General features: G+C 36.8%; 1 protein-coding gene across 3 annotated transcripts in view; it reads right to left on the bottom strand.

Annotated features, from left to right (window-relative positions):
• CSMD3 (CUB and Sushi multiple domains 3) overlaps positions 1-15,465 on the bottom strand; it is a gene marked incomplete at both ends in the record, with an annotated part of 1,109,686 nt that overhangs the window by 402,742 nt on the left and 691,479 nt on the right. For all 3 annotated transcript variants that reach the window (XM_082600704.1, XM_082600705.1, XM_082600706.1), the window contains 2 exons: positions 580-768; positions 3,933-4,120. In XM_082600704.1, coding sequence (XP_082456830.1) covers positions 580-768; positions 3,933-4,120 — 377 coding nt within the window. The remainder of the gene's footprint in view (positions 1-579; positions 769-3,932; positions 4,121-15,465) is intronic.

The raw sequence follows: 15,465 nt of genomic DNA, 5'->3' as shown, positions 1-15,465 counted from the left end.
ACTTCCCAATCATAGGAAAACAGCTTCTTTCACTGTATTTTCATATGTGTTTTCTGAAAAATGAAGGATTGCTGATTTAGTCTCCACAGAAACAAAGAAGAGGTAAGGACACTGGTATAATATTTTCTATAACCAGGGGCTTGCCACCACAGGGCAGTCTGGTACATTGCCACAGTGCTGCGTAGCTAGGCAAAATTTGGACTAGTACATGTTGCCTTTCAGACAGGAGGTAAATTCTCTATCTCTTCATTGCATTCATCTGACAACAACATGACACTTTCAATGCTATTATTTCAAGGACCTGAAGCACACAATGGGCACCTAAAATGGTTACCTCAACATATTTTAAAAATACATATAGCATCCTTAGGCATGGGGTAAGTTTGGCTGATTATCAATATTCATTCTTTTGTTTCTTTATTAATGGTTTGATAACATAAAATTGGCAGACTTCAAGATATTCTTTTAAACATATGAAATATTTAGATTTATGTTCAGCCTCACATTTTACAAGATTATGTTGATTTTTTTTTTTTGGTTTATAAATCAGTTTATTTTGCATATTGAATGAATTCTTACCATCACATGTTGGAAGGGGATGACTCCACCAGTGGTTTTTCTCACAAAGAAGGGGCTCTTCATGGCTCAGCCTGTATCCTGGGTCACAACTAAATGAAACAGTAGATCCGATGGAGAAATCATGACCATAGCGATGACCATGTACAGGTATGCCAGGGTCCAAGCAAGAATAGGTGTTCACTGTAACACCTGGAAAACAAAGGGAATATGAAAAAGAGTAAGCTTGATGAGAGTCAAATCACTGAAAATGATTCTCATTCCTTCAAACAATTGTGAGTGGTAATTTTTACAAATAAATTAATGTGCCCACAGCTTTACTTAAAAATTAGCAGTTTATTTAACAAATTTTTTGACATTTCCTACCCACAAGGACCAAAAAATCAGACCATTAGTTATATAAAAACTTGAAAATATACAATTATCTATCAAACTTTGTATTATAAATTATATATATATACAAATATACAATAATAATCATAGCAATAATTAATGTTTGAACTTATTATATTCCAGGTACAACTCTAAAATGTTTGCAAAATTTGCCTCATTTGGTCATTAAAATAATTCTATGGAATAAGTTTTATCATTAAAACTCCATTTGATTGCTTTAGGAGGCTCTAAATATGTCTTCAGAGATTGGTATCTGTGTCTATGGATTTGTTTTGCATCCATTTATCATTGTCTTGTTTTATGTAATATTTAGACATCCTAGAAACATGATTACATCTGTATTTCAAGAAATACAACATAATAAACCCCCTTGGGGTTGGGGGATTGTACTAAAACAAAAAAAGGAAACTCTATTCTGTGTTATTTTAATTATTTTAATGTGTTTTGTAAACGATAAATAATCTTATCTTATTGGTACAGTTTTTGTAATCTTCCTGTTTTGAGAGGAAGACATAAGGGGTAAAAGTGCCCAAGACAGGGAATAAAATAAAATTCTAGAGTGCAATCACTGGTAGCATTGCAAGAAATCCTTCCCATAAAATTTTGGTTCAACTGGAGAGATCGAGTTTTCTCTTTTAATGGATTCTATTAAAATAAAAATAGAAATTCACCAAACACAAAATACATTTTTAATGTTTTAAGTAGTATAATAATTAAAGTTTTACTCTGCTGATTTTGAGGTATGTGAATGATTCATGTAAAGAAGATAGTTTGGTTCCCTTCAGCTTGAGAAACTTATTAAGAAAGTGTCAACAGAAAAGGTGTTTTATTTGTTTTCTTGGTAAGAAAGGGTTTGAGATGTTATTAAGTAAACCAGAAGACTAATTAGAATAAAAATGAAAGAAAATGATCTTTTGTAAACAAATGTAAATTGAAAATCATTGCCTCCTGGCCAGATTTGACCAAAATCAATGTCTGTTGTGCCTCTCATCAACCTCAGCATTTCTTAGCCTCCACTCTGCCATTTAGGCACTAGCCCTCAATAATAACTTGGACTATTTCACCAGGGCCTATAAGTGACAAACTTGCTGTCTGTAATAAAGACTCTGCCTTAGATAAACTGTTTAGGCTCCTCCAAGTCCTTCTTATGATTAGGTCTGGCCCTTGGGCTCTGTCCTTGGCCCACTTAGTTCAGTTTTAGCAAGAATCTGAACTAAATCTGCTGGGTCAGTTTATTGAAAATCCCCACACTTTTTTTTTTTTTTTTTTTTGCGGTATGCGGGCCTCTCACTGTTGTGGCCTCTCCCTTTCCGGAGCACAGACTCCGGACGCGCAGGCTCAGCGGCCATGGCTCACGGGCCCAGCCGCTCCGCGGCTTGTGGGATCTTCCTGGACCGGGGCACGAACCCGCGCCCCCTGCATCGGCAGGTGGACTCTCAACCACTGCGCCACCAGGGAAGCCCAAAAATCCCCACACTTTTAATAACACTTTGCATGATGGTTTAACTTAATCCTTAAAATAATCCTGTGTCTGAGAACATGATTAGGACTACATACCTTGGTTGAAGTGGGACTGAATGTGATATGTCGGACATAGGATAGAACAATGGACAAAACGAAAAAGGTGTCTGCCCATTCTAGCATATTGATACAAATTAATTGCTAGTGAAGATTAATTTTGAAATAGATTTTTTAAAAAAAATGACTACTCTGACTCAGCTTTAACTAATAAATGTTAAAGATCTCAATTGAAGTCCTTTAAATTCATTTGAATTCCCAAGTATGTGTTAATCCTCTCGTGGCATTTTACAATAATGTTTAGGAAATATACTTCCATGCCACAAAGCTCTAAATAAAGGGAAGTTAATATAATTAAATAATATTGTGGATAAGGTTAAAAAGAAAATAGCTATAAATATATATTAACGATTTAAAAAACCCATGCGCCTAACCAGATTTACTGAAGAGAGACACCCTACATGGAATATAAAGTTACAAATTTTAAATGCTGAAATTTTCTCCTGAGGGGGAAGGGGGCATAGGAGGCTTGAATATAAAAAGAAGTGATATAATATCTATCTGAAACTGATATAAGGATATCTTGCAGTAATCTTAAATGTACTGTTAGGTACATTCACCAAAACTGTTTTTTATGAAAAGATATATGGCAATGTATTTTTAGATGAAAATGTGTACATATGTGAGCTTATATATATGTATGCAACCATGCATCATATACAATACAACCATATTTGTTTAAATATGTCAGATGTTTATAAACAAAACAGAGACTCGTTTCTATGCATATACCAGCATCAATTTTTAAAAAAAAATCAGACATATTTTAGACTTTCTAAACAAAAGTAAAGTATTCTAAGTATTCTAAACTGAATCCAACACTGTGAATTAGAGCCTGTTTTAATATATAGCCTTTGGCTAGTTATGTTAGCCATAGCTGCATATATATGAGTATATATTTTAATTTTCACTGTTAATATAATTTTCAATACTTCATACAAAATAATAAAATTGAATACTTTTAATGGAAATGTATGCAATGAGTATGAATAAAATATAAAAGTATGATTGAATTTATGAAGTAAATGCTAAAAGAATTTGTCAATGTTCATATACATCTTAGACTGCCTTTTACTGCCTATTGTTGGCTTTCAGCACAAATAACTATTATGCGAACTCATTTTTTAAGATTTTTTATTTGCTATTTCTGACGTTTCCTTAGTATTTCCCTTCATAATGATATTACATAGATATTGTTGGAAAAGATCTAATACAGAATTTACTAAAACACACAACTTGTAACTTATTAGTATTCTCATAGGTCAAGGAAAGCTTTGATTTTCCTTTCTTTAATAAATCTCCTAGTTCTCTTAATGATACAATGGTAATACCAAAAGTACTGAAAACAGAATAAGGAGATCAAAAAACATGTGGGCATTACTTACTTTCATAATGAATCTTGAAACCATTATTAGAACGGCTATTGTCTGTTGTAAATAGAAGGTATATAAAATTACTGTTACTAAATAGAAACTGGGGCACCTGTGTGCCATTGTAAGATCCAAGCAAGGGTGACAGAAGATTTGGCCCATCATGAACTTCCAGAACATCATAATTCAGTTCAGTCTGAAATCTAAGGTTAAGAGACATATGTGAAAATATATTTATTAGAATAACACTGCATAGGAAAATAACACTTTAGATTGTTATTTAACTTATTACTTATAATTTTTACCAGCTTTATATACAATTTTCTTAAGCTTTTCTAATATCTTATATATCATTTAAGGACCCACTATTTAAGAATACCAAAGTTATAAGCTCTTATTCCTATGGACAATTTTCATTTAAAAAGTATGAGTACATACTTGTTGTTCACAAGTAAGATTTCTTTCAAATGTTACAGATTATCTTCAGTAAATAAATGGCCTTTTCATTAACCAAGCATGTTTTTGGAGTCATCTTTCTTTTGCTTTCCTCATTTCTATGGAAAACTATGTGATTACTATATTTATCTTCAATCAGATCATCAGAATTTCATCTTAACAGTATACTTCAAATCTGACCTCTGCTTCATATAGTTGTTTTATTTTGATTTTTGATAAATCTCTTTTGGTCATTAAATTTTTTATACAATTTTTATTTAGATTTTTGGCTGTTATTGCTGCTATTGTTTTCAATTTTTTTAAAAGATACAATTATTTTATAAACTATTCAACACAGAGCTACTTTTAACATGTATAACATATTCATAATAAAATAAAATTTTGTATTCCTTCCTTGCACTTCAAGAGTATACCACAGTCTGAATCTGGATCAGAAATCTTAGTTGTGGAAAAAAAAAAAACTACATGGAATCATGAACAGTTGAGCATCTTACTCACTTCCCATAATGAAACTGCAGCCCAGGACATTCTTTTCCTGCCTTCATCAAGGTTTTCCTATACATATTTTGGCTTTCAGCTTAAATTGGTCCAGAGGAAGCCCTTCCCTGACCTCACAATGTAGGTTAGTTTTACTACATGGCCACAATTTATTGTGACTTTTGTGACACTAATCACAGTTGTTTGCTTGTTTGACGGCTGTCTCCTTTAAGAGTCTATAAGCTCCATGAGTTCAGACAGTTTCTGTTTTTGTTGATGTTTTGCATATAGCAGACACTCAGTAAGTACTTATTGGATAAATGAAAGAATGAATGCATTTTAAACAAAACAATACTTTCTTTTCTCTAGGGCTGTTATCAACTTTATCAAAAAAGTACTCAATATACTTGGATATTTCAGTACTAACCATGCATTTTCACCCATTTAAAATATATCTTCCAACACATTTTTTGGCAACTAGTTATATTCAGTACACTTTAAAAAATAATTATCAGTTGAAATGTCCACCAATTTTCAGATAATCACTTTATCATACCTACCAGTCTGTTCCAGTATTACAAGATTAAACTACATTTTTCCTTAAAAAAACAAAACTAAAACAAATAGAACTCAAAACCTTGTTAAAACAAATTGAAAGAAACATTTAAAAATTAGAAACTTCATTTCATTATAAAATCTCTGATATGATTATAAACATGGCACATAAGTAGTCAAAATAAAGTGTATAATTTAATGCTATTTAAGAAAGACAAATGAAATATTTTTAGATTTGTACCACTGTTACATCCTATTAAGCAAGACTTAGTAAAATGAATGGATTTCATAAGTTTATCTTACTTTTTATTTTGCAACCTGGAATATACTGTATTTGTCTAAAAATAACTTTTCCAATAATATGATTTAGAGTAGTAAATGTATAGGAATACGTTATGTCCTTTAAAAAAATGATCAGGCAATTACGCATTGTGAATCCATTATTTGATTGTTTGGTAGTCACTCGATTGTCGTATATATATTTTTTTTTTCAGGAGTTTTTTTTTTTTTTAATACAGCAGGTTCCTATTAGTCATCCATTTTATACATATCAGTGTATACATGTCAAACCCAATGGCCCAATTAATCACACCACTCCCCCCAGCCCCCGCCGCTTCCCCCTGTGGTGTCCATACGTTCGTTCTCTAATCTGTGTCTCTATTTCTGCCCTGCAAACCGGTTCATCTGTACCATTTTTCTAGGTTCCACATATATGCGCTAATATGCGGTATTTGTTTTTCTCTTTCCAACTTACTTCACTCTGTATGACAGTCTCTAGATTCATACACGTCTCTACAAATGACCCAAGTTCGTTCCTTTTTATGGCTGAGTAATATTCCATTGTATATATGTACCACATCTTCTTTGTCCATGCGTCTGCCAGTGGGCATTTAGGTTGATTCCATGATCTGGCTATTGTAAATAGCAAAGAAATGAACATTGGGGTGCATGTCTCTTTTTGAATTACAGTTTTCTCTGGGTATATGCCCAGGAGTGGCATGGCTGGGTCATATGGTAATTCTATCTTTAGTTTATTAAGGAACCTCCATACTGTTCTCCATAGTGGCTGTATCAATTTACATTCCCACCAACAATGCAAGAGGGTTCCCTTTTCTTAACACCCTCTCCAGCATTTGTTGCTTGTAGATTTTCTAATGATGCCCATTCTAACAGGTGTGAGGTGATACCTCATTGTAGTTTTGATGTGCATTTCTCTAATAACTAGTGATGTTGAGCAGCTTTTCAGGTGCTTCTTGGCCATCTGTATGTCCGCTTTGTAGAAATGTCTATTTATGTCTTCTGCCAATTTTCTGATTGGGTTGTTTGTTTTTTTTTAATATTGAGCTGCATGAGCTGTTTGTATATTTTGGAGATTAATCCTTTGCCCATTGATTCATCTGCAAATATTTTCTCCCATTCTGAAGGTTGTCTTTTCATCTTGTTTGTAGTTTTCTTTGCTTTGCAAAAGCTTTTAAGTTTCCTTAGGTCCCATTTGTTTATTTTTGTTTTTATTTCCATTACTCTACCAGGTAGATCAAAAAAGATCTTGCTGTGATTTATGTTAAAGAGTATTCTTCCTATGTTTTCCTCTAAGAGTTTTATAGTGTCTGGTCTTACATTTAGGTCTCTAATTCATTTTGAGCTTACTTTGTGTATGGTGTAAGGGAGTGTTCTAATTTCATTCTTTTACATGTAACTGTCCAATTTTCCCAGCACCACTTATTAAAGAGGCTGTCTTTTCTGCATTGTATATCCTTGCCTACTTTGTCATAGATTAGTTGACCATAGGTGCGTGGGTTTCTCTCTGGGCTTTCTCTGCTGCTCCATTGATCTATATTTCTGTTTTGTGCCAGTACCATATTGTCTTGATTACTGTAGCTTTGTAGTATTACCTGAAGTCAGGGAGTCTCATTCCTCCAGCTCCATTTTCTTCCCTCAAGACTGCTTTGGCTATTTGGGGTCTTTTGTGTCTCCATACAAATTTTAAGATTGTTTGTTCTAGTTTTGTAAAAAAATGTCATTGGTAATTTGGTAGAGATTGCACTGAATCTGTAGATTGCTTTGGGTAGTATAGTCATTTTCACAAAATTGATTCTTCCAATCCAAGAACATGGTATATCGCTACATCTGTTTGTACAATCTTTAATTTCTTTCATCAGTGTCTTATAGTTTTATGCATATAGGTCTTTTGTCTCCTTAGGTAGGTTTATTCCTAGGTATGTTATTCTTTATGTTGCAACGGTAAATGGGAGTGATTCCTTAATTTCTCTTTCAGATTTTTCATCCATAGTGTATAGGACTGCAAGAGATTTCTGTGCATTAATTTTGTATCCTGTAACTTTAGCAAATTCATTGATTAGCTCTAGTAGTTTTCTGGTGGCATCTTTAGGATTCTCTATGTATAGTATCATCATGTCATCTGCAAACAGTGAGAGTTTTACTTCTGCTTTTGCAAATTGTATTCCTTTTATTTCTTTTTCTTCTCTGATTGCCATGGCTTGGACCTCCAAACCAATGTTGAATAATAGTGGTGAGAGTGGACATCCTTGTCTTCTTCCTGATCTTCGAGGAAATGCTTTCAGTTTTTCACTATTGAGAATGATGTTTGCTGTGGGTTTGTCGTATATGGCCTTTATTATGTTGAGGTAGGTTCCCTCTATGCCCACTTTCTGGAGAGTTTTTGCCATAAATCTGTGTTGAATTTTGTCAAAAGATTTTCCTGCATCTATTGAGATGATCATATGGTGTTTCTTCTTCAATTTGTTAATATGGTGTATCACATTGATTGATTTGCATACATTGAAGAATCCTTGCATCCCTGTGATAAATCCCAATTGATCATAGTGTATGATCCTTTTAATGTGTTGTTGGATTCTGTTTGCTAGTATTTTGTTGAGGATTATTGCATCTATATTCATCAGTCATATTGGTCTGTAATTTTCTTTCTTTGTAGTATCTATGTTTTGTTTTGTTATCAGGGTGATGGCGGCCTCATAGAATGAGTTTGGGAGTATTCCTTCCTCTGCAATTTTTTGGAAGAGTTTGAGAAGGATGGGTGTTAGCTCTTCTCTAAATGTTTGATAGAATTCACCTGTGAAGCCATCTGGTCTTGGACTTCTGTTTGTTGGAAGATTTTTTTTTGGCGGTATGCGGGCCTCTCACTGCTGTGGCCTCTCCCCCTGCGGAGCACAGGCTCCAGACGCGCAGGCCCAGTGGCCATGGATCATGGGCCCGGCCGCTCCATGGCATGTGGGATCTTCCTGGACCAGGGCACGAACCCATGTCCCCTGCATCGGCAGGTGGACTCTCAACCACTGCGCCACCAGGAAAGCCCTGTTGGAAGATTTTTAATAACAGTTTCAATTTCGTCACTTGTGATTGGTCTGTTCATATTTTCTATTTCTTCCTGGTTCAGTCTTGGAAGGTTATACCTTTCTAAGAATTTGTCCATTTCTTCCAGGTTGTCCATTTTATTGGAACAGAGTTGCTTGTAATAATCTCTTATAATCTTTTGTATTTCTGCAGTGTCAGTTGTGATTTCTCCTTTTTCATTTCTATTTTTATTGATTTGAGTCCTCTCCTTCTTTTTCTTGATGAGTCTTGATGAGTCCCCTCACTTTCAGTCTGAATCTGTCCCTCGGTCTGAAGTGGGTCTCTTCTAGACAGCATATTAATGGGTCTTGTTTTTGTGTCCATTCAGCAAGCCTGTGTCTTTTGGTTGGAGCATTTAATCCATTCACGTTTAAGGTAATTATCCATGTGTATGTTCCTATTACCATTTTCTTAATTGTTTTAGGTTTGTTTTTTTAGGTCCTTTTCTTCTCTTGTGTTTCCCACTTAGAGAAGTTCCTTTAGCATTTGTGTAGAGCTGGTTTGGTGGTGCTGAATTCTCTTAGGTTTTGCTTGTCTGTAAAGCTTTTGATTTCTCTGTCGAATCTGAATGTGATCCTTGCTGGGTAGAGTAATCTTGGTTGTAGGTTCTTCCCTTTCATCACTTTAAGTACATCATGCCACTCCCATCTGGCTTGTAGAGTTTCTGCTGAGAAATCAGGTGTTAACCTTATGGGAGTTCCCTTGTATGTTATTTGTCATTTTTCCTTTGCTGTTTTCAATAATTTTTGCCTTTAATTTTTGTCAATTTGATTACTATGTGTCTCAGCATGTTTCTCCTTGGGTTTATCCTGTATGGGACTCTTTGCACTTCCTGGACTTGGGTCGCTATTTCCCTTCCCATGTTAGGGAAGTTTTCAACTATAATCTCTTCAAATATTTTCTCGGGTACTTTCTCTCTCTTTTCTCCTTCTGGGACCCCTATAATACGAATGTTGTTGTGTTTAATGTTGTCCCAGAGGTCTCTTAGGCTGTTTTCATTTCTTTTCATTCTTTTTTCTTTATTCTGTTCTGCAGCAGTGAATTCCATCTTTCTGTCTTCCAGGTCACTTATCTGTTCTTCTGCCTCAGTTAGTATGCTATTGATTCCTTCTCGTGTATTTTTCATTTCAGTTATTGTGTTGTTCATCTCTGTTTTTTTGTTCTTTAATTCTTCTAGATCTTTGTTAAACATTTCTTGCATCTTCTCGATCTTTGCCTCCATTCTTTTTCCAAGGTCCTGTATCATCTTCAGTATCAATATTCTGAATTCTTTTTCTGGAAGGTTGTCTATCTCCACATCATTTAGTTGTTTTTCTGGGGTTTTATCTTGTTCCTTCATCTGGTACGTAGCCATCTGCCTTTTCATCTTGTCTGTCTTTCTGGGAATGTGGGTTTTGTTCCACAGGCTGCAGGATTCTAGTTCTTCTTGCTTCTGCTGTCTGCCCTCTGGTGGATGAGGCTATCTAAGAGGCTTGTGCAAGTTTCCCAATGGGAGGGAGTTGGGGTGGGTAGAGCTGGCTGTTGCTTTGGTGGGCAGAGCTCAGTAAAACTTTAATCCACTTGTCTGCTGATGGGTGGTGCTGGGTTCCCTCCCTGTTGGTTGTTTGGCCTGAGGCAACCCAACACTGGAGCCTAACCGGGCTCTTTGTTGGGGCTAATGGTGGACTCTAGGAGGGCTCATGCCAAAGTGTACTTCCTAGAACTTCTCCTGCCAGTGTCCTTGTCCTCATGGTGACACATAGCCACCCCCCACCTCTGTAGGAGACCCTCCAACACTAGCAGGTAGGTCTGGTTCAGTCTCCTATGGGGTCACTGCTCCTTCCCCTGGGTCCTGATGAGCACACTACTTTGTGTGTGCCCTCCAAAAGTGGAGTTTCCCCCAGTCCTGTCAACGTCCTGCAATCAATTCCTACTAGCCTTCAAAGTCTGATACTCTAGGAATTCCTCCTCCCATTGACTGATCTCCAGATTGGGAAGCCTGATGTGGGGCTCAGAACTTTCATTCCAGTGGATGTTCTTCTGTGGTATAAGTGTTCTCCAGTCTCTGAGTCACCCACCCAGCAGTATGGGATTTGACTTTATTGTGATTATGCCCCTCTTACTGTCTCATTGTGGCTTCTCCTTTGTTTGGATGTGGGGTACCTTTTTTGGTGAGTTCCAGTGTCTTCCTGTCGATGATTGTTCAGCAGTTAGTTGTGATTCTGGCGTTCTTGTAAGAGGGAGTGAGAGCACGTCCTTCTCCTCTCCCATCTTGAACCAATCTCCCCCCTATTGTAGTATTGAAATTGCAGTTTCACTTTGATAGATAGTCAGTTGATAACAACCAAATTAAAGTGCACAGAAGAGTCAGGGATTACTTTGAACTGAAACATAAAGAGACTTAATTCTTAATAAAATAGCAACATTAAATGGTGATGCAGAGAATATTGTTCAGTAGGAGTGAATCTTTAAAAAGAAAATCATCACAGATTTGCCTCAAGGAACAATAAAAATACATTATAATAACAGGGGAAATGGAATAGAGTTACACAATAACTTGAATTTCTTTCATTTTGTATTTTAAGATAGTTGTATAAATTTCTCATGAATTGCCTCAATCTAGTGTTCATTTGTTTATGACATTACTGTTTATCATAAATGAATACTATGGAGCCACTAGATGATATTAAAAATGAAATTGAACCTAATCTTACTCAATTTTTGGTGTCTTTTAAAATGTTCTTTGTGTAATCCAAAACCATTCTGACCAAACTGAAATAGTTCTCATTTTAAAAGTTGCACTCAGGAAGACTGATACTGATAGCTTGTGGTCAAGGAGCTAAGGACAGGAAAGTGACTAGAAAGACAGGTTTAGGATTATTACTAGTAAAATGAATTCAGTTAGGAGTTGCCAAATAATGAGATACTTTAAGAAGTGAGGGAAGATACAAAGCAAAAATTCCTCTGCAAATCTGAGAATAAGACAACGATTTGGCTATGTTAAGAAGATATAAACAATGAAAACACATATGTCCATTGGTAGTGACGTTATTTTGTTTTGCTTTGATAGGAAATTGTAATTCTTAAGATTTATTACTACTTTTTTTTTGTGGTACGCGGGACTCTCACTGTTATGGCCTCTCCTGTTATGGAGCACAGGCTCCAGACATGCAGGCTCAGCGGCCGTGGCTCACGGGCCCAGCCGCTCCACAGCATGTGGGATCTTCCCGGACCGGGGCACAAACCTGTGCCCCCTGCATCTTCAGGCAGACTCTCAACCACTGCGCCACCAGGAGAGCCCTTATGATTTTATTGACTTAAGCTACTTGAGATAATCTCAAGAAGCCAACTAATGGCTAATATATTTGTAATGTTTTTAGTGGGTTTTTTTCTGTTGATTAATTCTAAGCAATCATGACATTTGAGAATATAAAAAAAACCTGCAAAATAGCTATGCAGCCACCTTAATTATATTATCTGACTTTTAAAATTTCATTTTCAACCAAATTAATTTAGGTTATTCATGAATAGTAGAAAGCAAATTATGTTACTCTGTAATAAATACAATCCATTATTTGGAAACAACTTCTATAAAAAAAAATATTAGGATGAGAGGAACTATTAAAGAGTTCACATCCAGTGTCCTTATAAGAGCTCAGCTGGAAATCAGAAGGGAACTAGTTTTTTTTTTTTTTTAATTTATTTATTTATTTTGCGCTGTCCTGGATCTTCGTTTCTGTGGGAGGGCTTTCTCTAGTTGTGGCAAGCGGGGGCCACTCTTCATCGCGATGCGCAGGCCTCTCACTATCGTGGCCTCTCCTGTTGTGGAGCACAGGCTCCAGATGCGCAGGCTCAGAAGTTGTGGCTCACGGGCTCTAGAGCTCAGGCTCAGTAGTTGTGGCTCACGGGCCTAGATGCTCCGTGGCATGTGGGATCTTCCCAGACCAGGGCTCAAACCCATGTCCCCTGCATTAGCAGGCAGATTCTCAACCACTGCGCCACCAGGGAAGCCCCGGGAACTAGTTTTTTTAAGAACATAATTCTAGTTGGACACTTTAAAAATGATAACTTTTTCTCAAAATAATCTTAAGGGGGGAAATGAAGCACCAAGATCTTATAAGGTCACTAAATAAGGAAGTGTTAGATGTACATATTTCTGATTTCAAAGTGACTATTTTATGATACTACCTAATGGATAAAATTCTCATTTATAATTTTTAACTTGATGAACATTGTTGCTCATTGTTTTGCTACAGAGCTACTTCTAACCACATAACAGCTGTTTTTAAATGTGAATTACTTTAAACAAAACAGTTTCTGACAGAGCACATGGAGTATGGGCAGCCCTAAAGCAATATCTCACACCCTTAAGGGTCTTTGGATAGAAAGGAAATTGAAGATTTTTAAATAATTTTCCCTTCAAATAGCTCAAACTCAAGAATCTTATGGGCTTGTGTGTGTGTGAAGGGCAGATAGAGGATTCGAACCCCCAAACAAACATTTCTGTTTAGAACATTTAAAAGAATTTGGGACTTTATTTATCTTAGTTACAGAAAGTATGATTCAAAAGAAATATACTGAAACAGCTGTGCCTTGTCTACTCTAAAATAGTGAAAATACCATCAATAAATACACAAAGCATTCTAACTCTTGATTCTTCCAGTGTTTGGGCTAATTAACAAGGAACAGCTGAAAAAAATATTGGTATCAAGGAAGTGAAGGAGCTAGGAGATTTGTAATATACTTGAGCAGGTAATTTAGGGATTAAGAGGCACAGTTGACAAGTCCTATTCAGTGATGCTCATGAGACAAGCCAAAATCTTTGGACCCTGAGAATCATTTCTCACCCCAGGCCTGTTATGGTTCAATGTACAGAACTGTTTTCTGTTCCTGTGCACAAACCTGAACAGTGAAAATCACTTTTCAATTTGATTCTCTTCCTTCCAGCCTAATTTAAAAGATCTGTGTCTCAGGAAACAGATAAGAGAATAAGAAGGTGGCAGAGAAAAAAGTACTAGGTAAACCATATGCGTAGAAATTAAAAGGTTTTTCTCTCTAGCATTTCATCTTATACAAATGGCTGGAATGAGCTGCCTACTGGAGCAGTGAGTAGCCTTGCTGAGCATCAGAAGAGTGACCTAATAGAGTCAATCTTCAAGGACTGAAAAGAAATGCTTTTGTGCCCATGAGAAACTCTGGTCTTAAGTGCAGTGGGGGAGGCCTCTGAACTCGGCCCTGTATGAGCAAGTGGAACTAGACTGAGAACAGAGTAAAAGAAAAGAGTTTGGAGAATCTTGAAGTTGTAAACCTGAGGCCCACATGTAAACCTGGGTGGAAACAGTAACCTGGGCCTCAGACGCCAGCTGAAGCCCTCAACACTACACTCCAGAGCAGAGAAGGCTAGTGCTCAGCGTCCTGTAAGACTCAGATGCGATGCCTAGCCCTCAGGCGACTGAACATGACCTGGAAGCCCCTGACAGGAGGCGGCCCCTAAGGCGTCTCTGGGACCCAAGGAGAGGAGACATTGACAGGACACCTGGACCTCAGGTGACCTCATGACAGGACGACGGACTGAGTCATGTGGCTGACAGGGTCCTGGTGTTCCAGCTGGGTGTCAGGCCTGAAGCTCTGAGGTGGGAGAGCCGAGTTCAGGACATTGGACAACCAGAGACCCTTTGGTCCCACGTAAAATAAATTGGCGAGAGCTCTCCCAAGAGATCTCTGTCTCAATGCTAAGACCCAGCTACACCCAGTGGCCAGCAAGCACCAGCACTGGACACCCCATGCCAAACGACTAGCAAGACAGGAACACAAACCCACCCATTAGCAGAGAGGCTGACTAAAATCATACTAAGTTCATAGACACCCCAAAACACACCACTGGATGTGGTCCTGCCCACTAGAAAGACAAACTCCAGCTTCATCCAACAGAACACAGGCACCAATTCCCTCCACCAGGAAGCCTACACAACCCACTGAACCAAACATACCCACAGTGGGCAGACACCAAAAACAACAGGAACTACAAACCTGTGGCCTGCAAAAAGGAGACCCCAAACACAGTAAGTTAGAAAAATGGGAAGACAGAGGAATATGCAGCACATGAAGGAGCAAGATAAAAACCCACCAGACCAAACAAATGAAGAGGAAATAGGCAGCCTACCTGAAAAAGAATTCAGAGTAATGATAGTAAAGATGATCCACAATCTTGGAAATAGAATGGAGAAAATACAAGAAAACTTTAACAAGGAACTAGAAGAGCTAAAGAGCAAACTAATGATGAACAACACAATAAATGAAATTAAAAATTCTCTAGAAGGAATCAATAGTAGAACAACTGAGGCAGAAGAATGGATAAGTGATCTGGAAGATAAAATAGTGGAAATTAAGAAAAGATTGAAAAGAATTGAGGATAGTATCAGAGACCTCTGGGACAGCATTAAATGCACGAAGATTGTAATTATAGGGGTCCCAGAAGAAGAGAAAAAGAAAGGGACTGAGAAAATATTTGAAGAGATTATAGTTGAAAACTTCCCTAATATGGGAAAGGAAATAGTCAATCAAGGCAGGAAGTGCAGAAAGTCCCATATCAGATAAATCCAAGGAGAAACACGCCAAGAAACATATTAATCAAACTATCAAAAATTAAATACAAAGAAACAATATTAAAAGCAGCAAGGGAAAAGCAACAAATAACATACAAGGGAAT

The sequence above is a fragment of the Mesoplodon mirus genome (assembly GCF_964341445.2).
Source record: "Mesoplodon mirus genome assembly, chromosome: 16".
Lineage (NCBI taxonomy): Eukaryota > Metazoa > Chordata > Mammalia > Artiodactyla > Ziphiidae > Mesoplodon > Mesoplodon mirus.
This window is presented reverse-complemented; position numbering and strand designations above follow the sequence as displayed.